The sequence below is a fragment of the Phacochoerus africanus genome, chromosome 6 (assembly GCF_016906955.1).
Source record: "Phacochoerus africanus isolate WHEZ1 chromosome 6, ROS_Pafr_v1, whole genome shotgun sequence".
NCBI classification, from domain to species: domain Eukaryota; kingdom Metazoa; phylum Chordata; class Mammalia; order Artiodactyla; family Suidae; genus Phacochoerus; species Phacochoerus africanus.
In genome coordinates this window covers 4,614,335-4,638,046 of record NC_062549.1, presented here as the reverse complement: position 1 = coordinate 4,638,046, position 23,712 = coordinate 4,614,335, and the positions used below count along the sequence as shown (strand labels likewise).

At 49.6% G+C, this 23,712-nt stretch overlaps 1 protein-coding gene across 1 annotated transcript in view; it reads right to left on the bottom strand.

Annotated features, from left to right (window-relative positions):
• FAM135B (family with sequence similarity 135 member B) overlaps positions 1–23,712 on the bottom strand; it is a 175,055-nt gene that overhangs the window by 33,270 nt on the left and 118,073 nt on the right. The window contains exons 7-8 of the mRNA XM_047782921.1: positions 8,531–8,684; positions 5,389–5,438 (exon numbers count right to left, since the gene is read on the bottom strand). Coding sequence (XP_047638877.1) covers positions 5,389–5,438; positions 8,531–8,684 — 204 coding nt within the window. The remainder of the gene's footprint in view (positions 1–5,388; positions 5,439–8,530; positions 8,685–23,712) is intronic.

Sequence of the window (23,712 nt, the reverse complement as noted above, 5' to 3'; positions counted from 1 at the left end):
TCTATATCCCTTCTGATCACAACTCCTGCCCTTGCACAAGTCATCACCTTTATCCGCCATCACACACACACAAGCACTCTGCTGTACCCCCTCGTGTTTCAGATCTCAGCTCAATGCTGCTCAGCGAGGCGGCTGTTCCTAAACACACAAAAGGGTACCTAATAAGAGTGACGGCGACCTTGACAACCGAGTGTTTCAGGCACTTCAGGCCGAGTGCTCTAAGGAATTCATCTGCTTCATCCTCATACCAGTTCTACCTAGACGCTACTATTGGACGGGGTAACCAAGGCACAGGAGGTCAGAGGACATGCCTGACATACAGAGTCACCACGAGGAAGCCAATGAGGGACCCAGGAAGTCCAGCTCCAGGGCCACCATGCTTGGCTGTGTCTCATCAATCCCACTGGACCCCGTGTAGACTGCCTATCCCACAAAAACACGCCATGTGTCTGTTCAACCTACATACCGATGCAGAAGACAGAGGGGATCTCCTGCAAACTCTGCAAACGCCCAGGGCACCCTGAGGCTCTGGCTGGAACTCGTTACCTTCTCATGGGTCATGTGTCCCTCCAGATGCTCAGAGGCTCTTATCACAGCAACGAGCAGGAGCTGCTCTACAAGCTCATCTATTTACGCTACTCAGGACCAAGGGAGACATGAATGAAAGACACTTCAAGTCTTTCTGTGTCCTTGACCCATTCAGTCAAACTGGAGGTCTTGACTTGAGTCCAGTTGGACAATCACTTTTGGAAGAATAACTGCCTTTGGTGCCATCTGAGACTCACTCTGCATATTTGGTTTAGCAGATTTTTCACCAGCACCTAGTATGTCTTGGTAACAGACTGCAAACATCCATAGAACTCAATTCCTTCCGTGCACAGTCCGCGGCTTAGTGGAAGGAGGCGGAGAGGCGTGCCATGGACCATTTTCTTCCCTGAGCAGGGGCTGGAATGGAGAATGGTGCCCTCGGACAGCAGGTCACCGGGCGCTCTCAGAGCCCAGCATCTTGGCGGTTCCCTGAGAAGGAAGCACGTGGCTTAGGCTCTGCAGGCTGACCGGGATCAGGTGAGCAATGAAGACCAGGTGAGATGGGACAGTCTGGGCAGAGGCCAACAGCACACAGAAGGGCACAGGATGACAGCCCCAGCCCTGCCCCTGGAAAGGGCCAGAATACGGGGGGTAGAGCAGGCCTGGGGGCGAAGGACAAGCCAGAGGGGCATCACACACTGGCTTCGAGGCCCATCCTGAGCAGTCAGACGCTCATCCTGTGGGTGAATGGGACCCGCTTGGAGCTTTTACCCAGGACGGCGAGAGTGGTCATTGTCTTTGGTTCCCAAGCGTATCACCGCCTGCTCTGTAGGGGATGTTGGGCAAAGCAAAAGATGAATCAGTCAAGGCCCCCGCCATCGAGGTCTTGCAGTGAGAAGATGCCCCTGAAAACAGAGCAGTCTCATGATGCGGCCGGGCCCCTCTAGACCCATGAGCCTCCACGCTCGAGGGGAGGGGCCCTCGAAGGCAAGCTGCACGTTGCTGCCCAGGCTTCCAAGGCCCCATCCCCAGGAGGGAAGCAGCTGGGACCCCGCAGCCTGGAAGGGCACATCGCCGAAGGGAAGCCCAGGCTGCGGCACCGCCTGGTCACTCTGAGCCCAACCTCACAGCACAGAGGGGGCAAGGGGGCAGCCAAGTGCCTACTAGATGTCAGTGGGGTTTCTGAGTTTAAACACTATTCCAAGTGTGGTCCAGCAGCAGCAGGGTTACTGCGATCTCCTGGAACATGTTAGAAACGCAGAATCTCTTAACATCCTGGACCAAATCGAGCACCTACATTGTAACAAAATCCACAAGTCATTCATTGTACGTTTGAGACATTCTCAAATCAGAGAAGGAAAGGGATGCGACGCGAGTGAGTTGCCTCGAGCTGAGCTCTGTGGCTCCCTGGTGGCCCTGCGGGATGGTGGAAAAGGGGTGGGGGCTTGAAATAAGCACAACTGTGTGTGGCCCTCTAGCATTTGTGCTGAAAAATAATCGTGCCAGGGACTGTGGCTGGCCAGGGAGGAGGAGGTCACCGTGAGCCCAGGGGACAGTCATTTCTAAAGCTTTAGTTTCCTCTGCTAAGAAACCCTCCATCCTCAGAATCAAAGCAAGTACTCAATGTGAAAGCGCCCTTATGCAATGGGATCGTCCCTTTGAACCACCTTCAAAAGATGTTTTCAGGCTTAAATGAAATAATTAAAACACCTTCTGACTAGGGGGGCTTGGCTAAAAACAATTAGGTAAACAAATGAAGCAAAAACCGATCTGCCTCAATCAGTGGCCATTCACTTATGTCTAACAGCTAATTTTTACTATTTCCTGCTAGGAGTGTGCAGCTCAAGGAAAGACCACATGGCAATTTGGAATCTCCTAGACGTTTATGGGGGAAACTGGGAAATAATCTTTTGTATGGCAAAAGATTATTGAATTTTAAAAGTGGCAACTGCTTTCTGGCAGATGCTCTGCAGGATCGGAACCTGTCTGCTGTACCAAGTGCATGGCTGAGTTTCATTAGGACCTTTCCATCCGTTTCGGAGAACACAACCCACCGCTTTTCCAATCAGGGGGCCCAGCAGGGGTCCTTATCATCTGTTCCAACTCACCTTCTCAGCCCAGCCCCCCCGCCCCCCACCAGCTTCAAATGCTTCCCCTGCAGCCCTCCTGCACCCACCGGGCCTCCGAAGGTCACGTCTCGCCCTGGCCTTGCATGGCTATTTCCCCCGTTATGGCTAATCTCACAGAGAGTCTGCTGCCACCCCCTCCTGGGTCCCCACAGTCCCCCCTCTTACACTTCCTGGCCCAGCGCTGACACCATCGACAACCCCTGCCTCGTGTGTGAACACGCGTGTTTCACACAGGCGGCCAGCCCTGGGAAGCTCAATGCCATCCTTGTATTCCCAACAAATAGCAGAGGAACTGGCACACAGTAGGAGCTTAAGAAACATGTATGAGCTTCGCATGGAGTAAAGGTGCACATGAACTGTCCCACGACTGCAGAGCCCTCTGTTTTCAAATGGCCTTAAATCACCTGAAACAGTTTCCACGGCCCCATCTATCCTGGGGATGGATGCGTTTGTGACCATGTGCTTAGTTGACCAGTAGGTGGCGATGTCCTGCGTGTAAATGCTCTGTGGGCTGGAAAGGAGGCTTTGGGGAGTGCTGGGGAGGAAGCTTTGTTTTTTTCACTCCCAGCACCAGGGCGGGGGGTGGGAGGTGGCAGTGGGGGGGGGGGAGTCCTGCCTTTTAGCAAACCACAGAGCAGGCTGAGGCTCACCCCACTCTCCCTTTCCCTCCTGCCACCCAGCTGCATCCTTGCAGCCGTCAGCTCGTTGGGCTGCTTTGCACCAAAAAAAGCCTGAGGCAACACTATCACTCAAAATGGGGGTGGGGGGCACGGTTTCCCTGCAGCTGGGGGCCCCGGGGCCAAAGGAAGCAGGACCCCTGCTGGCTTTTCCTGAGATAATACCAATAGACTGGTCAGCCACCCTACTGTCACCTGAACCACTGCAGGGACCAAATACATGCATATTGCAGTGGCTCCCAGATAGCCCTGGGTTCAGGCCCTGGGCCCACCCCTTAGTGGTTTAGGGAGCTAAGGATGCCACACTCCTCCTGGTGGCAAAATGAACAGGGACATGCTGGCTCTCCCACTGCACCTGCAGGGCTGCTGCAGAGTCGCTCCCAGGGCATCGAAGGTGAGCCTGCCTCCAGCACGAGCAAGTTGACTTTGTCACTGTTTTTGGCGTAAATGCGATTAACCACCCTCTCCTGCCTTAAGACTCACTCTCCTTCCTGACTTTTCCCACACCGCCCCCAACGAGCTTGTCACCTTCCTTCTCCATGGCTCCTGTGACCTAGGGGTCTCATCCAAGCTGTATACCACTGTGTGGGGCATGAAGACCCCTTCATCATCAGCCAGGGCTCCCCCCAGAGCCTAGGCCACCCTACTGCCTCCCCTCCCAGGAGCCCCACTCACTGACCCATGAGCACAACCTTGAACCTGGTGCCCCCTGGCTCCCGCCTCCATGACCTGGGCCGCCTTGTACAGGCCAGGCTCCATCATGCCCTTGAAGCTTGGCTGCAACACAGCCTCCTCTCTGGGGTCCACTAGCATCTGCTTCTGGGGTCCCCAAACCATGGGCATATCTCTGCCCACATCTGCAACCCCCAAAAGCCCATCTGGATGGGCTTAACAAGCCGGGGGGGGAGGGGAAGTGTGGGGAGGGGGTGCTGTGTGCACACAGGAGCTCATTTCATCCTCCTAAGGGCCCTAGGAGCATGAGAAACTAGCTACTGAGAGGGGACACGACCTGCCCAAACCGAACAGCCAGCCTGGGACATTCAGGACGGCGCCTCGCAGCCCAGGCGGAAGCTGGCTCTAACCACTACCCCCTCCTCCTCACAGGACAGCCCCACACAGGCTTACAGAATCCATGGAAGAAAACCCTGAGTCCAACCTCATTTTGCAGATGAGCCAGCAGCCTCGGGAGGTGACCTCACCTGCTCCGGCATCACCCACTTCCTCCCCTTTGGTAACAGGTAGCGTTCTTGGGATTCATTTATCCATCCATTCATTCCAGCCTTTATTAAGTGCTTACTAGATTCCAAGAGGTCTTACAGCACTGGGGGTTCAAGAGTGACCAAATCTCCTTCCCAGGCGGGGAAGAAGCCAGGGTTGAGAAACACGGGTTTAAAAGACAGCGATGTCGGTTTGCAATGAGATGGACTCTCAAGCCCAGCTTGGAGCATCAAGCAGCCGAGGTGCCAACCCCAAGCTCCACATCCCCTCCCTTCTGCATCTGCCAATGCTTATATGAAGATCCTTCGCCCAGACCATCCACGGCGATGGGATGGGAAAGCCTTCCAGAGACTGTAAATAACAACCACAGGCAGTGGCCAAGTGTTTACCAAGCACATACTCTCAATCCACGCTTGGCAAACTTCTGGCAAAGACACATCCTGTTTTCAACATCATCATTGTCTTGGAAGCCGGCTCCTGCCATGTGTGAGCTGTCTGAGCACAGGAGCAAGGTTTCTCCAACCTGCTGCGAGAAGCACACAGACCGTGGTCCGTCGGTGTTTGTTAACGGGACGGGTACAAGACCGAAAATATGAAGCCAGGGAAACCAAGACCTGTGAACGCGTTTGGTGTTTTTCAAAATATCTAGCACGGGGCTGGGGACACAGTGGGGTGTCTAAGAGACCCAGCGATTTCAGGCAGAGGGATGGGAGAGTATTTCTCCAGTGTAGGATCGAACACGGGGTTACAAGTCACATCTTTTCATCTGATTTCTGCACCAAGCAAGGCACTATGTCTACTGCCCTTGGGAGCCAAGGCGTCCGCCCCCTCATTACCTGCAGCTCTGAGCACAGCTGAGAGAGTGTTTCTTCCACAGCAAGCGACTCTAGGAAGAAAAAAGGAGAAATTTAGACAGACACACACGGAACTGCAGTAGTGGCTAATGGAAGGAAAGGAGCACAGATTTCAAGTCGACGTTGAAGTCACAGAAGAAAAACACAGCTCTGTGGACTCTCCTTCTATTTCTGTCTAAAGGGTCCTGTTTATAGAGAGGGTGACTCTGATTTGGAGCCACGTGACTTTACGCAAGGTCAAAGTCACATTGTCCCGTGGATGCATTTCTGAGAAACACAAGATCCTCTGGTTCAGGCTGCAGGCTGTGTGGCCCAAGGCATTCCAGTCCTGATGTCCTTTGGCAGGGGCGTGCACACGCGTGTGCGCCCACACCCATCTGTGTGACACACATGGGACAGGCATTTGTGTCTCCTCCATGCAGGTGAGCACTCAGAAGTCCAGGGAAGCGGGGGTGCAGAACCAAGCCTATGGGCCAGCGCCACCCGTGCTGGTGGCAGTGCTGGTGGACGGTCCACGCTGGCGCAGAGCAGCCTCTGCGGTCCTGCCGTCCATCAGCCGGAACGGGGTGGACGCCGCACATCCGTTACCATATGATCCAGCGGTCTCGCTCCTGGGCACGTATCTGGACAAAACTACCACTCAAAAGGTACATGCATGACAGGGAACAGTTCATCGCAGCACTAGTCACGAGACCAAGACACGGGAACAACCTTTCATGTTCACACTGTGCCCGATGTTTAAACCCCTCCCTCGTCCCATGACGTTGTGGTCAGGCCTTGCACCGGGCCACAGACAGTTCTTTTTTCCAGGATTTTTTTAAAAAAGTAATTATTCAATTAAAAATAATTATTCACCATGAACAATGGTGTGTTAATCTCCGCTACGCAAACTAACTCAGCTGCACACATATGTGCTCTTCATCACATTCCTTCCCATCACGGTTTATCACAGGATATTGAATATACAGCTCCCTGGGCTCCACGGTGGGACCTTGCGGTGCATCCACTCTCTGTGTAACAGCTTACACCTGCTCATCCCAAACTCCCCGTCCATCCCTCCCCACCCTCCTCCCCCTTGGCAACCACAAGGCTCTTCTCTATGCCCGTGAGTCTGTTTCTCTTTCATAGACAGGCTCCTTTGTGATGTAATTCAGATTCCACGTATAAGTGATATCACATCGTATTTGTCTTTCTCTTACTTCACTTAGAATGATACGTTTAGGTCCATCCATGTCACTGTTAGTGGCATCATCCATTCTTTTTTATGATTGAGTAATATTCCATTGTATGCATGTACCACATCTTCTTTATCCATTCCTCTGTTGATGGACGTTTAGCTTGTTTCCGTGTCTTGGTATTGTCAATAGTGCTGCTATGAACTATTCCCTATCATGCACGTATCGTTTTGAATGAGAGTTTTGTCCAGATACATGCCCAGGAGTGGGAGTGCTGGATCATATGGTAACTCTGTTTTTCGTTTTCTGAGGAACGTCTGTGGATTTTAATTGAAGCATCATTGCCAAGGTGAGTGGGAACAAACCTTCGGCTCCCTATGATCAGTCCTTACGGATGAGCACACACCTGCCCATCTAGCAGCTGTCCTCGGGTCTGAGAGCCCCAATCATGGTGTCTGGCACAACATCTGGCACACAGGCGCTCAATAAAAATACAGTGAGTGAATGAACAAATACATTCGGTTCCTTTGGGTTAAGAAAAAAAGTTGAAGCAAAAAACCAGCTGCTAGTACAGAGTCTCCGTTCTCCCTCTGCATTGCTCTGGCTCCACATGTGCAGATCTCCTGTGAGGTCTCCAAAAAATGCCAACCCCAAGAACATGTGATTCAAAGAGGCCTTTGGAGCTGATAAAGCCAGAAGGTTAGATGCCACCTGAAATCAGCGCCAACAGAGTTTTCCCGTTGTGGCTCAGTGGTAACAAACTGACTAGCATCCACGACAGTGTAGGTTTGAGCCCTGGCCCCACCCAGTGGGCTAAGGGTCTGTGATGTAGGTCACAGATGTGCTTGGATCCCGCGCTGCTGTGGCTGTGGTGTACGCCGGCAGGTGCAGCCCCGATTAGACCCCTAGCCTGGGAACCTCCACATGCCTCGGGTGTGGCCCTAAGAAAAAAGAGAAAGAAAGAAATGCAATAAGAACCAGCTGCACCCACCCCACCCTACATGCTGACCACTGTGTGCGAGGGGTTGGGGGCTTCTCTCAGAGACCCCTGGTCTAATGGGGAAGAGAAACCAGCAAGTGAATGACTGCTAGGTCGTGCGTTCAGCATAACCCCAGACCACGTACAAGGCCATCAGTATCGCCAAGGCCAGGACCATCTCTGCAGTGAGATGCCAGGGTGCAGGGAGAGAAGCTGAGGCCCCTAGCAGGCATTACTAACGTCCACTTCCACGTTAAGGACCTGGCCTCTGCTCTGGAGGCAAAGGGCCTCATTAGAGGACTTTGAGCAAAACTGCACCCCACGGCCTGCTGTGACCTAGAGGGACACGAGACGAAGGACCCTGTCCCCAGGTCACTGAAGGATCTCTGTGCTCCTCACTTGATTGGCCACACACTGCTGTGTGACCCTGAGCAGGTACTTCATCTCTCTGAGCTTCTGCCCGCTCCCTGTCAATCAAGAGAGATTCAGGCCCAATGAGCAAGATGTCTGATGTACAAGCGGCAATTCCCCCAGAAAACCAAATATGATGCCCACTGAGAGCTTTGTGTCATGGTCTAGATAAAGAAAGTCATACATCGGTATTTCTTAGCATTGCTTTATACTCTGGTAAGTTTCAATCTCATAACTATAAACAGACACTTCCCCTCAGAAAGCAAGTTAATGCAAAGTGCCAATAGTGCCAGGTTGGTGGGAGGTGCTTCATAAGCGCTTTTGGTGGATGAACGAATGAGTACGTGAACACCCCTCGGGGTACTGGTGTCTTTCCTGCCTGCGTTTGCATCTCCGGGGTTGAATCCTGCTGGAATGACGTAGAATAACAAAACCTCGACCTGAAACAGTGCTTGCTGCTGTGATGTTGACACACGCACGTGGACACCCCTGGAGCCCCGGCCCCCAAGAGGGAGGTGGGGCGCCAGGGCAGATCTTCCCCCGGTGCCCGGCCCCTTACCCAGCTCCATGTGTGGCAGCCCCGGGACGTCTCTCATGATGGTCAGGAAGTAGGCGCGGAGTCCCCGGTAGGCGTGTAAGAGCAGGAAGCACAGTTCCCGGTGCCACTTGTACGCGTGCTGCATGCAGTTCTCGGAAGGCACGTAGAAGCTCCCCTGTGGGGCGAGAGGGGAACAAAGGTGGAGGGCTGACCCACGTGGCCTGGTGCTGACAAAAACTGGGAAACGCATCAAGATCCCAATAAAAGAGGGAATTTGAATCTCATCCCCATCCATCTGCCTGGGAAAACCATTGAAATGGACTAAACCTCTGTCTTATCCTGTTCATGTTAAAGTAATAATAGAGACAAAAAGAGTAATAATACTAGATGATGGAGATGATGAAAATTGCAATGAGGCAGGCACCCTGACCTCTCGGTTTTGGGAAAAGGGGAAATCACCCACTTAAAGCCTCTTCTCTTGCCCCCTATGAGAAGAGGCCATGGGACAGACAGAGGAGGTCTCTTTTTCACAGGGAAACAGGGAATGGAGAAGACCCTTGTATTGGTGGATGAGCAGTACGCAGTGCTGAGAAGGAGAAATAGGTTTGCTGTGCAGCAGGAAGGCGCTGGGCGTTAAGGTAAATCCATGGTGTGCGTTTGTAAGAGGCTGCGGATGCAATCACAGGGTCAGCGAGATTTACACATGCTACTGTGTTTTTGCTGCAGGATGCGTCACACCAGCAGAATTACACGGATGGGATTTCTCGATGAGGAAAAGACGCCGAAGTTCACCATGTACTTGGAGGTCCAGCCATGATGGAAAAGAAGGACCAGGGCCGTTCTTTCTCGTAATTGCAAGAGAGGAGGATGCCGTGGGGTGAATGGCAGGAAGGATATGTTTCAAGAACAGAGAAAGGAATCTCCCAGGGACAGATCTGGGCAGAAAAAGGGAGGCACCGAGTAGTGAGCTGGCGAGTCCCAGGGTGGCAGGACCTGTCTGTCCGTCCACTGCTCGTGCGTGCGTGCGGCTGTGAGGGGAGGAGGCAAATGTCTTTTCTTGACCCCGGGCTTCCTGGCCCATCCTGCTGGAAGGAACTCCAGGCGGCGCGTGGATGGAATTCCATCCTTTGGGCATCTGTGAGCTGACATGCGTAGCTGCTGAAGTGGCAGCCTCCTTCTGTGTTTGGTTTTTTCTGCCACCTGAGAGGGCAGAGTCGGTCCAGTGGGGGCAAGACAGGTCCAGCGGAGTCCACAGGCACATGAACTTCATCTGTGCTCCCAATGGTCCCATGGAGGCAGACAGCGAAGGGTGTGATTCTACTCATTCTACTCGCGGCAGCGTCACAACTGGGTCTCACGTGAGGCAAGAGGGTACAAATTAGGAAACCCGGGTGGAGGTCTCAGGTCTGCCGTCACCTTCCTCTGAGATGCTTTCAGATTCCATCCCTGGGAAAAAGACTGCAAGGCGGAGGCTGGCCTGCAGCAAGTTCATGGGGTGTGCTTGCAGGGGCAACCCCCGGGGGAGAGGAAGAGGGGGCAGAGGGCGGGGCCACCCAGCACTGTCCCTCAGCCACACAGAGATCTCAGTCGACCCCCAGGGGGGCTCTGAACCTGCACAGCTGTCTGGCCTTGAGACAGGGGCCGTCTTCGTACCCAGGCACTGACCATTACTGGGCGTGGTTTCCTCAGGGAGGTGCGCTCTGGGTCGGCCGCTTTCCCAGACAGGCCAGTCCCCAGAGAGGGACGTGGCGGGACGTGGTTGGCCACCGATATCCTCGGCAGCCGGAAGGATGAGTGATTCAGTCTGAAGATGGAAACCGAGCACCCCAGAATTCTCTGGAAAAAGCCTCAGCTGGTCCCTTCACACCCCAGCACCTCAAATAAACCTGGCTTTGCCTTCTGAGGTCCCTTCTGATTTGACCTTAGGGAGATACCTGACAAGCTTTGGCATCAAAAAACTTCTCCATTTCATAAGCAGAAAATCCAGTCAGCTAGGACATCTGTGGCCACCAGGCCCTCAGGATAATCTATATATTCCCATTTCGCATCTTTCCTATTATAATAAAATCAAGAGTCAGTACAGTTTTCAAAAGACCAGAAGAGCTTGTGCAAAGCAGGGTGTGTGTGTTGGACTCCCCAGGTGTATGGAGCCAGAAGGAATCTGCCATTTATGAAGCATCTAGATATTCCCATTATACCTGCTCTCATTTGATGTTTGGCAAGCACCTGCTAAGGCAGACACTCTAACTGTGATTTCCAAAACAGATTAGAGATGATAAAAATCTCAGTATTACCAAAGGAAACAATACAAAGTGCCTTTTTCCCCATCGTCCAATAATTTCTTGCACATTCTTCTGCAATACTTCCCTATGCATATTAACCCATGGGTATATATGTGCAAAGATGGCCTAAAAACACATAGAGACACACATGTTGGAAAATGCTCTGGACATTTCTCCATCACTTATGCCTTAAGGTTCTTTCTTATCAGACCAAGTAAGTGACAGGGGCTCCAATTCCCATTTCATAGATCAAAGATCTAGTGAGTTGGACAGGGTCACTCTGCTTTGTCCGCAGCAGGAAGGGTTCTCAAGTTCAGGGGCTAAATGAAGACTGTGCTTTCTCATCTGCCACGTGCCTCTGGAAACCGTGCCTGGCAGAGGACAGCTGCTCCACTAAGTCCGCTTACTCTGACAGAGGCGTTAATTTCAACCCTGCAGTAGCTGTGATGAAGCAGAAATGCAAGCAGGCAGGGATTAACAAAGGCACAGCACCCAACAGCTATGCGTCCTCAGCCTGTTTGCTTCAAATATCCCTGAACCATCCATTTTCTGGTCCTGCTACCTGCCCACAATTGCGTTTTCGTATCACCAATGCCTCTCTTTGAAGGTGCTCCAGGACCCATTCAGGAGGGTTGAGGGATCAGTAAAGTTTGTTAGGAAGTTCCACCTTTAAGACTGGATACTCCCGTTACATGGATTTTTCAAGAGAGACATCAAGAAAATGCCAGGGACTCTTCATAAGGCTGATTTGATTATGCTGATTAAGATCACAGAAAGTCAAAATGTTAATCCAAAGAAAAATCCCCCCAAAAAATATATGGCTGGAGATTATTATAAACGAAACAAACACTCTTTTCCATAAACACTCAACAGCACGCCTTTTTCAAAGCGAATGATTTGCCGCAGAAAATCCCATTAGCCAGCCCTCCGGGCCTGCAGAGCCAACATGGAGAAGCCAAGCTGCCTCCCCCCACCCCCCCAATCAGAACTGCATGAAGTGGATTGAAAAGCCTCACACAATCTCCCCAGGACAAAGAAAGAACACTTTAGAATCCCTCCTTTTCAAATGTCTGGAATGGAAACTCCAAATAACACAACAGGCTCCACGCGGGGTAAGTGGAATATCAGGCTGTGTGCAAACTCACGATGGACGCCCCCTGGCCAGGGCTCACCCCATGGCACCATCTGCACAACATCTGAGAAAGGGGGCAATCATAACGCACCTCTTTGGGGGTTTCTGCTAAGGACTAAACAAGACCTGTCAGCACTCGCACAGACTCCTGTGATGCCTCCGTGCCATGCCAGCGTACACTAAAAGGAACTTTTTCTTAAAAAATGAGGACACCCCCACTGATGGACTCTGTAAACACGTCTATGGTTTATGCAGATCCAACCTCAATGGTGCTCCACTTAGAAACCAAAACACGGATAGAGTTTGGCTGGAACACAGAATCTGGAGCCAAATAGGTCCATCCCCTGCCGGTGGACCATCCGCGTGATGAAGTCCCTCCGTATCGGAAATGTCAGTTTCCTAACATGGAAAGTGGGGATAATTATAAAGTGTTTAGTACAGTGCCTGGCTTACATGAAGTACTTGTCCAATGTTAGCTAGGAAGTTTGGCTTTTTAGTTCATTTGGTACCTTCCAGAGACAGCTAAGCTTGCTATCATATCAGACATGCCTTTCCAATCTACACAACTGGATCGATTGCTGCCCTGGGCTCCAGATCTCTCTTCTAAACTGCTGATGGGGAGGCTTGCCTGTTGTCACAAAAGCATCTTATAAGGAGCGTATTACTGTCCTCTGGTCTCTGTTAACAGACCCACCTTGCCCAATACCCAACAAAGCCAGGGAGTTGCTCCAGTTCCAGACTTCTTTCTCACCTCAAGACTCTGTTACAAAGTCTTGAAGGTTCCACTTCTAAAATGCTCTCAACTCTGCCCAGTCTGAGTCTTCTCCATTGCTTACTTTAATTATTAAAACATGCTTCTAGGCAGTTCTTTGGTGGTGCAATGGGTTAGGATCCGGTGTTGTCACTGCAGTGGCTTGGGGGTGCTGCTGTCCCACGGGTTCGATCCCTGGCCCAGGAAGTTCCACATGCCACGGGCACGGCCAAAAAAAAAAAAAATGGGTCTCACTGTCTGAGTCTTACCCTTCATGTGGAGCACTGGTTTATACAAGTGGGTTTACAGCCGTCTCACTGTCCACAAGATCAAGTTCATATTCCTTAGTATGGCATTCAAGGTTGTGAGCCCTCATTACGTCTCCAGGCTCAGCGGCTGCCTCTTGCTTCACTCCAGAGCTCACTGGTTGCTTTTTGTTCTTTCAAGTGTCTGTCCCCTGGCTGCCTGAAACTCACCACCAAGAATCTGATCAAATGTCCACTCCTCTGCGAAGCTTCTCCTACGACCTCTGCCTCTCAGATCCCTTGCACATACCCATCACACTACAAATGTTTCTGTAAATGTCTCTCTCCGTCCTCCCTGGAGTTTAGAAACAGTGTGCTATTTGTCTTTGAACTCGAAAGACACAGAATTCTAGCATGCAGAATTCAGTGTATGCAGAAACAATGGATGGATGAAGGAGGTAGCCTCCTCTAAAGTTCTTGGCAGCATCACAACAACAGAGACTTGGTGATGCCGTGCTGGAGCGAAGGTTTAAATGACCCTCTCTTCCCCTACTGCGGAACTGTGGGGCTTTCACACGATTTGGGGATGTGGACTTGCTAGATGGCCGTAATAATCACGCTATAGATATTCAGGTCACAGACAAATGTATATTTTATATGCAGTGTATATACAATCTGATTTTGGCATGTGGTAAACACCAATAATTTTCCATCGAATTTGAACATGCCCATAAAGGCAAAACACATTTTTGCACAGAAGGATCAGTAAATCTTCTGTGTTATGATTCTGGGAGAATGCCTAAATGGAATTGGTTCATAATAGCCTGAATATGTTTATTTGAAAAAAAGAAAGCCACCTCAATCAGACCTCAAAATCCAGAATTCTATCAATAGGAGCTGCTGTTCATTGCATGCCTGCTGTGTGTCTGGGACTATTTTTTGGTCCCTGAACTCTTCTTCTTGGTGTTTCAGTGAGTTTCTCTTGGCTATTGTTCTTTTTAACTGATCAGAAAATGATAAGAATAACTACAACAGCATTCATAAACAGCGAGCATTTATTAGTTGGTCCTAACAGAAGCCATGCATCGTTTAAGTGTTTTATATGTGTGAGTTATTTAACTCTTATGCCAACTCTATGAAATAATCACAATTATTTACATCCACTTCATAGCCTGCGAACAGGAACCCTGAGTGGTAAACAACCTATTTGTCGGTCTGGCGCTGGAAGCCACACACTCCGAGTCTTAACGCTGAACTTGACCTTTGAATTGAGCTTCAGGAAGTTTAAATAGCCTGTGTTGACACATCTGGGAAGGGTTAAGCTTCTAACCCATGTTAAGGCCTAGGTTTAAAAAGGAAACTCTATAAATTACAGAGGAAACTGAAAACCCAGTTGTGCTCGCCTTATAGCTTTGTAACCAACTAGCTGTGGTTCCAGGAAAACGATTTTAACTTGCTGGCCTCTTCAGGGTCAGCAACACATTGCTGCCACCTTAGTCAGCAGGTCCCAAGTTTTACGCCCCAACGCTGGATTGCGGTCACCAGCTGTGAGATGAACCCCAAGTATATCTCGCCAAAAATGGTTAAAGTGGAGAGATGACACATGACTTCCCATGACTATGACTTCATGCAACTTAGTTCCTATCGCCCCCTTGCCGACACCCCACAGAGGTACCTTAAGCAAGAGGAAAAGAGAGTGGGTTTTCAGGCTTGGACAGAGGGGGAGCTGTGGGGTTGGGGGGGGGGGGGGTTGGCTGTCCCAGGTCTAGGTCAGATGCCCACCTAGGCATCCGCTCCATTTCACACGGAGACGCAGGCCGCCCCCCTCCCCCCATCTATGGCTCCAGCATCAAAGGACCGTGACTACCACTAGGTGATCACAGAGAGGTCTACCGGGCTCCAGCCGTAAAAGCAGTCACCTTGGTTTTGTGCTTGTCTCCTTCTACAGGTGTGTTGTACCCCCACCTCTTCTCCGCAAAATTAGAAACAGAGTATTATTCATCTTCTATTTCCAGCTATTTTCACACCATGAGCCATCCATCCATGTGGTAGATGGAAGCGGTGTTTAGAAAAACGAAGGGACATGGTGAAGATGAAGAGCTGCCCTCTAAAGGGCTGCCGTGGGGGAGTTTATTACATTCCGTCCCACTGAGAGCAGCCAAGGGGCGGGAGTTCTAGGAAGGCACACGCTGTGGATGAGAACACTGCTTCTCTGCTCTTGATGGGTTTTCAACATGGAGACCTTCCATTAGCATCACACACCTGGCTCCTCTCTGCCCGGTTATTGGGCAAAAGGTGAGTTTCAGATTACAAACCAGGTTCTTCCCCGTCTTCCTCTCTCAGTAGCAAGCCCCCCCCGCCCCCCCTCCCCGAGGCATTTATCTCCATCACCCTCAGCCGTGGGGGAACCTGGGAGATGAGATGGTTGGAAAGGGAGGCCTGCATTTATCTAGCAAGGCTGTACCTGACCGAGTAGTTGAGTCTAGAGTTTAACGTCCAGGAACCCCCCGGATCAAAGATGAAAACCAAATGATCTCGCATCCCAGTTTGAGCTCCAGTTTTTCTTATTATTTGGTCTTAGTTGCCAACTGGCTCAGCACTCAGGGAGCAGAAGGCATTATGCCTCAGTTCCCCTCCACAACCAGTAGATTTGATCTCCTTTGATGAAGTTGCTGACATTAGTAGTACCCTGTGTCAAACTACCTGGGGTGCTCAAGGCCGAAGGGAGCCAACGAGAAGAGCTGATCAGTGTTAGGCGGTGGGTTAGAAAAGACCAGTGGATTCCAGTCCCTGCTTTGAGAAGTCACGGAGGTGCCATAAGCGGCAATAAAGGGGCAAGGATGGGTGAGGTCCCCACTTCACTGGAGTTCTTCTGTTGACAGCAGTTTTATGATAAGTTCGGGGTAGACATTCATTTGAACAAAAAAAAAATCCCTGGTTAAATAAATAAATAAATTTTCAGAATCACTGGATGAAGCTAACACCCCATGACTGCTCAACTGTTCTATTGTGGTCCAGAAGACAAGGACAAGTTGTGAGGCTGAAAATCAGACCTTAACAAGTCCTTGTTTATTGTCCTCATTCCTGATTCCTCTCTGTTCATAAGCCTGTTTTATTTCTTTATTTATTTTTGGCCAAGACCATGGCATGCAGAAGTTCCTGGGCCAGGGATTGAACCTGAGCCAGAGCAGCGACCCAAGCCACTGCTGGGCCAAATCTTTAACCTGATATGTCACAGGAGAACTCCTAAAAGATACTTTTTGATTCAAATTGCTCCAAATGACAGGAAGGTATTTTTTACTTGCATTTGGTGGGGCAAAGCAGCAGCTTCCATGAAAGTCCAGTGGACGTGGAATTATGGGAATGACCTGGGGTTAAGGCGTTAAGTCCCACTCTTACAGCTCCCCAGCTTCAGCACCTCGGACAGTGGCTCAATTGTCTTCATCGGGCAAGAAAGAGGATCAAGGGAACATGCTCTTTGCCTTTCATAAGGCAAAACGCAGAACCCATCGTCTTCATTATCCGTAAGGATCCTAGGAATCCTTCCACTAATGTCCTTATTTTCTTTAGTAAATTGATCAATTCCTACATTACCAAGAGAGTTTGATGTAGTTAAAACTTTAAGACATAATAACTCATCAGTAATTAGATAAGTTGGCATATTGACTCGGAATGATTCATAACCCTCTTCTAAGTTACCTTAATGCCTATGATGCAATTTGAGTGAACACTTATATTGTTGCTATTGATCTGTCTGAATTTAGAGAATTGTGTTTTTATGTTAGAAGTATTATGATGGACGGTCCCACTGGGTTTCTCTATATTCTTCAGCATGTAATCGAGTCCGTCCAATTCCACTTATCACCATGATCTGAATTACTCTGTATTTGATGCTTCCCCTGTGCCCATCAATGTGCTAAACACCTGAGGTCCAGACATTAACATACAATGACCCCACCTGGAAGAACATACTCTCAGTCAGAGGAACCAGATTCATAATTGCAAAATGGTAGTGCCATTTGGTAAGTATCCTGCCAGAAGAAAGCTTAGGATGCTGTGAGTGTGTGGAAAGGCGCAGGTAGGGAAGCCTTCCTAGAGGAGATAGTGATGCAGTGGAATCTTGGAGGACCAGGCAGGTAGAGAAGGGAGGAGGGAGAGGGGTGCCAGGCACAGAAACTGCCGTAAACAAAGACGCTGACTGAACAAATGTATCAAGGGCAGGGGAAATATAATCAGCAGTGTGTTGCTAAGGTAAATGAATCCATGAGAGAAACACAGGAGGTGATACTAGACAGACAGCCTGGAGTCTGGCCACAGAGGGCCAGGCATAACATGTTGATGAAAAACCACTTCCCAGGCAAACAGAAATGTGTAAGAAATGGACAGAATGCATGCCAGTGTGCCCATTTGGTGGCGATGGGAAGATGCATTAGGGCCCCTCTTCCATGACCCTGGCTTCTCAACAGTCATTGCCTCCGGCCCTCTGGACATGCGGAGAACTTGACATCATGATGTTAAATTTACAAAAGTGGAACGGTCCCAGTGACATTAGGTGAATGGCCCTTGGTCCCATAATTACTAAGGGACAAGTCCAGGATTCCAAACCACCACAGCCTTACTCTGTTATCCCACAGGGTACGATCCTGCCTTCCCTAGAAGCAACGTCTTCTCAATTGAGTGCAAGGCAGTGATCATGGGGTAATAAAAGCAGCAGGAGTAAGGTGAAACGGCCACGGATACACTGGACTAATTACACAGTGTGTGGAGGGTCAAGCAATCCGTACTTCCATCCCCAAGAGGCCAGTTCCAAGATCCTAAACTAAGACGAATCTACAGAACAAGCGATCTGGCAGACTCGGTGCCCAGGGATGCTGTCGTCCTGGTAAACGTGTCTACTTTGGAAGTCAGAGAGGGTCACCATGGGGCCTTAAAGATGTAAAACTCTATGCTGTTGTGACTTTTAATTATGAAAGGTATTAAATTCCTGTGGCCGATACTAGCACAGGCACAGCGTTAGCATCTACAATGACTCTCCTATTTTGAGTTCTGGACTCTCTTTTGGGAACTTGGTCTTTATCTATCCGCCTAGGACTTCTGGTGGGGTTTTCTATATACTTCATTCTGTAGGGAACCTGGAAAGCAAACCAGAGCTGATCACCATTGAAAACAGACTCTGTATTATGATAGCAAAGCCCAAGCATCCATGTGGCTTCTAATAAGCCTTATCTGAGACACCCAGAGCACCTGGAATCACTTCTAAGTGAGGGGTTGGGGACGACTGTCTATCTCAGTGGCAGATGGGGGTATGGGGCATGGCTGTGACTTGAACGAGGTGTGTGTGCCTTATCCCAGAGCCCACACTCCTACCCACCAACAATTCCTGCCTCCCGAAAGCAAACACTGACTCTCCCTCAGCACCTGCCAAAAACACATCAGGCTGCTCTGAGAGAATATTAAGGCAAATGGGAGACCTCAGCATCAATACTGTCGTATTAGAATGTTCACTTCTATAATAAACAGCTCAGAGTACATCTGCCTTTTATAAGAACGATCATAGCAATCCTAGAAACCAAAAAAAAAAGTATTTGCATAATAAATCAGGAGTTCCCGTCGTGGCGCAGTGGTCAACGAATCCGTCTAGGAACCATGAGGTTACGGGTTCGATCCCTGCCCTTGCTCAGTGGGTCAAGGTTCCGGCGTTGCCGTGAGCTGTGGTGTAGGTCATAGACGCGGCTTGGATCCTGCGTTGCTGTGGCTCTGGCGTAGGCTGGCGGCTACAGCTCTGATTCGACCCCTAGCCCAGGAACCTCCATATGCCACAGGAGCAGCCCAAGAAATGGCAAAAAGACAAAAAAAAATCATAGTATATCTAGAGCGTTTCAGTCAACGTTATAGAGTAGGTGCCATTACTATCCTCATTTTAGAAATAAAGAAAGTGGTAGATCCCTCAAAGTGTCAGGAATTGAGAGTTTTCTATTAACAATGATCAAACTTATTAGACTAATAACAACATGAACACATTTTTAAGTAAAACTGGGATTGTTTCCATGCTCACATTACAATCAAATACTGTTGAGCAGTTTTAGTTGCTGCATTCACCGTGGGTTCAAGACCAAGCCGTTACATGTCAGGCCGCTAAAGTGATCGCATGGATATTGTACTGCAGCCTTTCGAAACCGAGGCTGGGGCATTCGACTTGCTGCTGATCTGCAGTTATAGGCTGCTTATTATTTGCTATTTCTCTCTTGAAGAAAGTGAGCACCTTCCACAGGACATGCAGCCTGGTCGAAATTTGGGATCATCATCTCATCTATAAAATAAGAACAGTAAGAGCAATTCCCTCCAAAAAAGATGGTGAGGAGCAACTAAGACAGGAAACGGAAGCAGGGTGCTTAGAAGAGTAGCAAAGAATGCATCTGACAAAGCACAGGTATTTGTATTACAGGGACACAGAAGAGGGGAGTGCAAGCCACCTTACAGGTACGGGAGGAGAGACAACAGAACCAGCGTGCAAAGGGGGGACACGTCCGAGGGCCCAGCCGGGACAGCGAGGTTGTTGGCCATCACACGGGCAACCACGCCTATAGACAGCGCCTTCCTTTTCTCTGAGCTAGAGAGACCAAGGCATAAAAAGAGAAGGTAAGGGGGAACCAGAATCCCATTTCCCCGCAGGCTTCTAAATGCAGGCGATTTGGACTTCAGTGTTCTAGACAGAGCCCTCAAAGGACAGGAACAGGCCAGGTGAAAACTGTGTCTACCAACAGGGACTCTGCAGACAGTGGATGCTGTAATGAAGGTGACCAGAGTCAATACAGCATCACAAGGGAGAAATCACTGCCACCTCCCTTGATGGAAAACGCTGACTCTCTCCATCAAAACATTTGTAGCTACTGAAACATTTGACACTTTCATTTTCTAGTATTCTACTTCCATTTACTCTTCATTAAAAGCAATTCCCCAAACTGGGCACGGTGCTCGGCAATTTCGTGAGCAGTTGGCAAACTGGATTCTTAATATTTAATCTAATGGAGAACAACATTACACAACTCCAACTGAACAAGCAATTTAGTTGTCAGATCATCATAAAACCCCAAACACCTTTCTGATGAACGTCTTTATTTTTAAAGGCTCATTTGAAGGAAGGCTCCGACTTAAATAAATCACTGTTCTTCCATTCAATCGGATGCACAGACAGTTCTTTAAAAATTACCAGTCACTATGTGTGCTATTTTAAAACCACCAGAGATCACATGTTGAGTGAAATGAACAATGCCCTCTGTCGTCAGGGCCAACCTGAAATCTAAATGCTGGCTTTGCAGACTGTACCATCAGGGCTCCACTCTACATGTATAATCACTGAATCTACTATTAAAGGCAATTTGGGCAGCAGATATAAGATTGATGACAGATTTCAGTTACATAATAAATCAAATGCCTGGTCGATAGTAAGTGTACCATACGGCTGCTCCATAAATAGTAGATATGATGAATAAAATAATAACGCTGGTAGTTATTATTAAAGTTAATCGTACTATTTTTATTAAGAATATTTTCGTGTTAATACGATGTCATCTCATTTTTCCTCACAATCGGATCACCCCCGAGGGGTACAGGAGGCAGGCAGATGGCGCGATGGGAGAGGCTGGTTACGTTCTATGCGTTACTTTCTTTCTTTCTTTCTTTTCTTTTTTTTTTTTTTTGTCTTTTTGTCTTTTTGCCTTTTCTAGGGCCACTTCCACGGCATATGGAGGTTCCCAGGCTAGGGGTTGAGTCAGAGCTGTAGCCACCGGCCTACACCAGAGCCACAGCAACGCGGGATCCGAGCCGCGTCTGTGACCTACACCACAGCTCACGGCAACGCCGGATCCTTAACCCACTGAGCGAGGCCAGGGATCGAACCCGCAACCTCATGGTTCTTAGTCGGATTCGTTAACCACTGTGCCACAACGGGAACTCCTCTGTGTGTTACTTTCGATGTGACGCCTTTGATTCTTTACGAGGTGGCTCTGTGCTCTGGCAGAAGCATCACTGGGGAATAGGATTTTAGCCTGTTCGGGATCAGATATCGAGGAGGTTTCTCTCCCTTGCAAATCACAGCTTGTGGATTTAAGCAAGAGGAGGGTGGATGCGGGAAGCGAACAGATACGGCAATACAGAGTGGGGAAGGCTGATGAGCTTACTGAGGAGCAGAGGGAGAGCCACGCGCCCCACGGGGCTGGAACCCGCTTAGAGGTGGGTACCAAGTAGGCACACACAGAAGAGGAGGGCTTGATGGCTACAAGCACCTTGTCAGCCCTGGAGGCTTGTGGCTGGAAGTCTTCTCTCAACTTGACATGTGGATGGACCCCATGGGCTTGCCATGAAAGCTGCTTTAATCGAGAGACCAAAGCCTGGCCCTTCTCCCCGTGGTGTCTCCTTGCCCAGACTTTAATTACCCCTATGCCAGCCTGATCTGTCCCTAAAACCAGCCTCTCATCCCAACCTGTGTGCATGTATATGTCTTTACCTTCTCAAATCCACATCACAGACACCCCAGTGGAGCCCCTTGCTGTTGCTCAACAGAGGTCACAGTAAATGAGTTTTTCTCTTCCTGGAAACCACTCCGTCATTCCCTTTACTCAGATGTTACGATTACTTCTACGCCGAGGCGAGGGAAACTTCTTTCAAGAAGCGTTTTGCGTGGCTCTGCCCTCAGTCATGGTTGGGGTTATTACCCCAGCCCTGTCTTAGCATGAAGTAGAAGACACACCCACGAAATGTTCACCAAAGCGCCCAAGTCAATCACACATACATTTCTTCAAGAACCACGTATGGGTGTTGTTTCTGGGCTGGGCACTAAGCGAAATACTACTGGGAAATATAAGATGACTATTGGGACATGATTTCTGGGTTCAAGCCCCTCACAGTTCAGTGCACGAGGCAGCACCCAGATGAGTGGTTTCAGGGCAGCTTGCTAAGTGAGGTGATCAATTTATACACAAACGCTACTGCAACACACACACACTCAGCACAGTACCTGTAGCATTCTTGGGCCAGTCAACAACAATGCTACGTAAGAAGCACCCTATAATTTAAAAGGCATAGATTTTTTTTCAAAAAAGGAGGATGAAAATGCCAGGCACACACGTGAAGACGCATGTAAAGGAAAACCTTTTGCCGAAGTGAAAAAAAGAAAGTTATGATGATTTTCGCCTAAGGCACCTGTGGGGATAAGGCTGAGGATGCGTTCAGGTCTACAGGCATCAGATAAGGCAGCACGACGGGCTCTCATTTGCCATGAGGATAAACGTAAGGTTCGTCCTCTCAAATGAGCCCAGGTGAGATGGAACAGAGAGAAGCGGATCAGAAGACAAGACGTATATGGGGAGGTTGGACGTTTTCCAGGTAAAAGGGCATTGCTCAGGCAGCGGGAGGGGCACAAACTCAGGACAAGTAGGGAGTTTGAGGGAATCAAGCACTGCCATGGATGTGAGAGAGAAGAGATCAAAAAAGTATCACACCCTAGAAGGACCCCAGCTGAAGAAGCGCAAGAGTTAGGATTAAACCCTTAAGTCCGCTGACTTGGGCGGAAATCCCGCAGCATCATGCACCGTCTACGCAGCCTTGGGCCAGTCACTCACCTCTCTAAGCCTCAGCTTCCTTACCCATACAGCGAGGGAAATATAGATATAAATCTTCATAAGGTGCTGGCCAAGAGTATCCCAGATAGTGTGTGCAAAGGCTTAGGACGCTGTGGAAAAGGGCAAGGACTCAGGACCTTTCAGCTAAGAGCACGCTATGAATTCACTGGAAGTCTGGAGTCTGATCTGAATATGAGCCACGGAGCCACACCCCGATGTCTCCATGCATTCACTACCGTGATCACCAAGACAGCTGTTACGTGGCAAACAGAACCCTGAATTTAAGAGTCTTAAATTCAGCATCGAAAGTTCCCCCTAGGATGGGTCCTAGGCAAGTGACTTCTACTCTCGGGGTTTCAGGTTCCCCTTGTCTGGAAGGGGTTCACAAAGCATGGAAGCATTAGGACAGGTCAATGAAACAAGGGGAACGGGCTTTGGGACAGAATGCACCGTGGAACTCGGGGACCACATCGCCATACCCCGAAGCCAACTCTCAAAAAGTATGACTGAGGCACCTTGGGAAGCTTTCAGGGGCTCTCCACTCTTTGCACCCCCCTCCCCCCCAGCCCTGCATGGATGGCTCAGAGCCTACGGGCAAGGCTGAGCCAAGGTTAGAGTGTTCCCTGGAGCCCCCTGCAGACATCCTGGCAGCCATGAGCAGGCATCGTGTTCATTGAAAGTTCTCTTGGGAAAGGGAAGGAGATCAATACGGAATAAGACTCTCTTTGCTCCCCAGAAGCCAATGAGGCGGAGAGGATGGCAAAAGTCATGAGGAATGAGATTCAGTCCTAACAATTAATCGTGGAGCCGACCCTGTCAACGTGGGAGGTGCTGTCCCTTCTTTAGTGCAACCCCGCAGACAAGGAGCCGGTCTACACCTAGAAACGTCTGAAGACATAATTTACCCCAAGACGGTTTCAATGTCATGTCCTCTCCTGGAATAGGAAGTCCGGAGGGAGTGCTGGCAGGGAGTTGCCAATAAAAATATAAATGACTCGAATAAAACGTTCTATGAAGTCACCACCAAGATTTACAACTACTGGAGGAAGAGCACAAAAAAGAGGGCACATCTAATCCACTCGGGGCTAGAGCTTTTCAGAACAACTTCTAAAAACATTCGCCCATGTAGGTATTGAGAGCCAGGCACTCACTCGATGATGAGGTGAGGGAAGG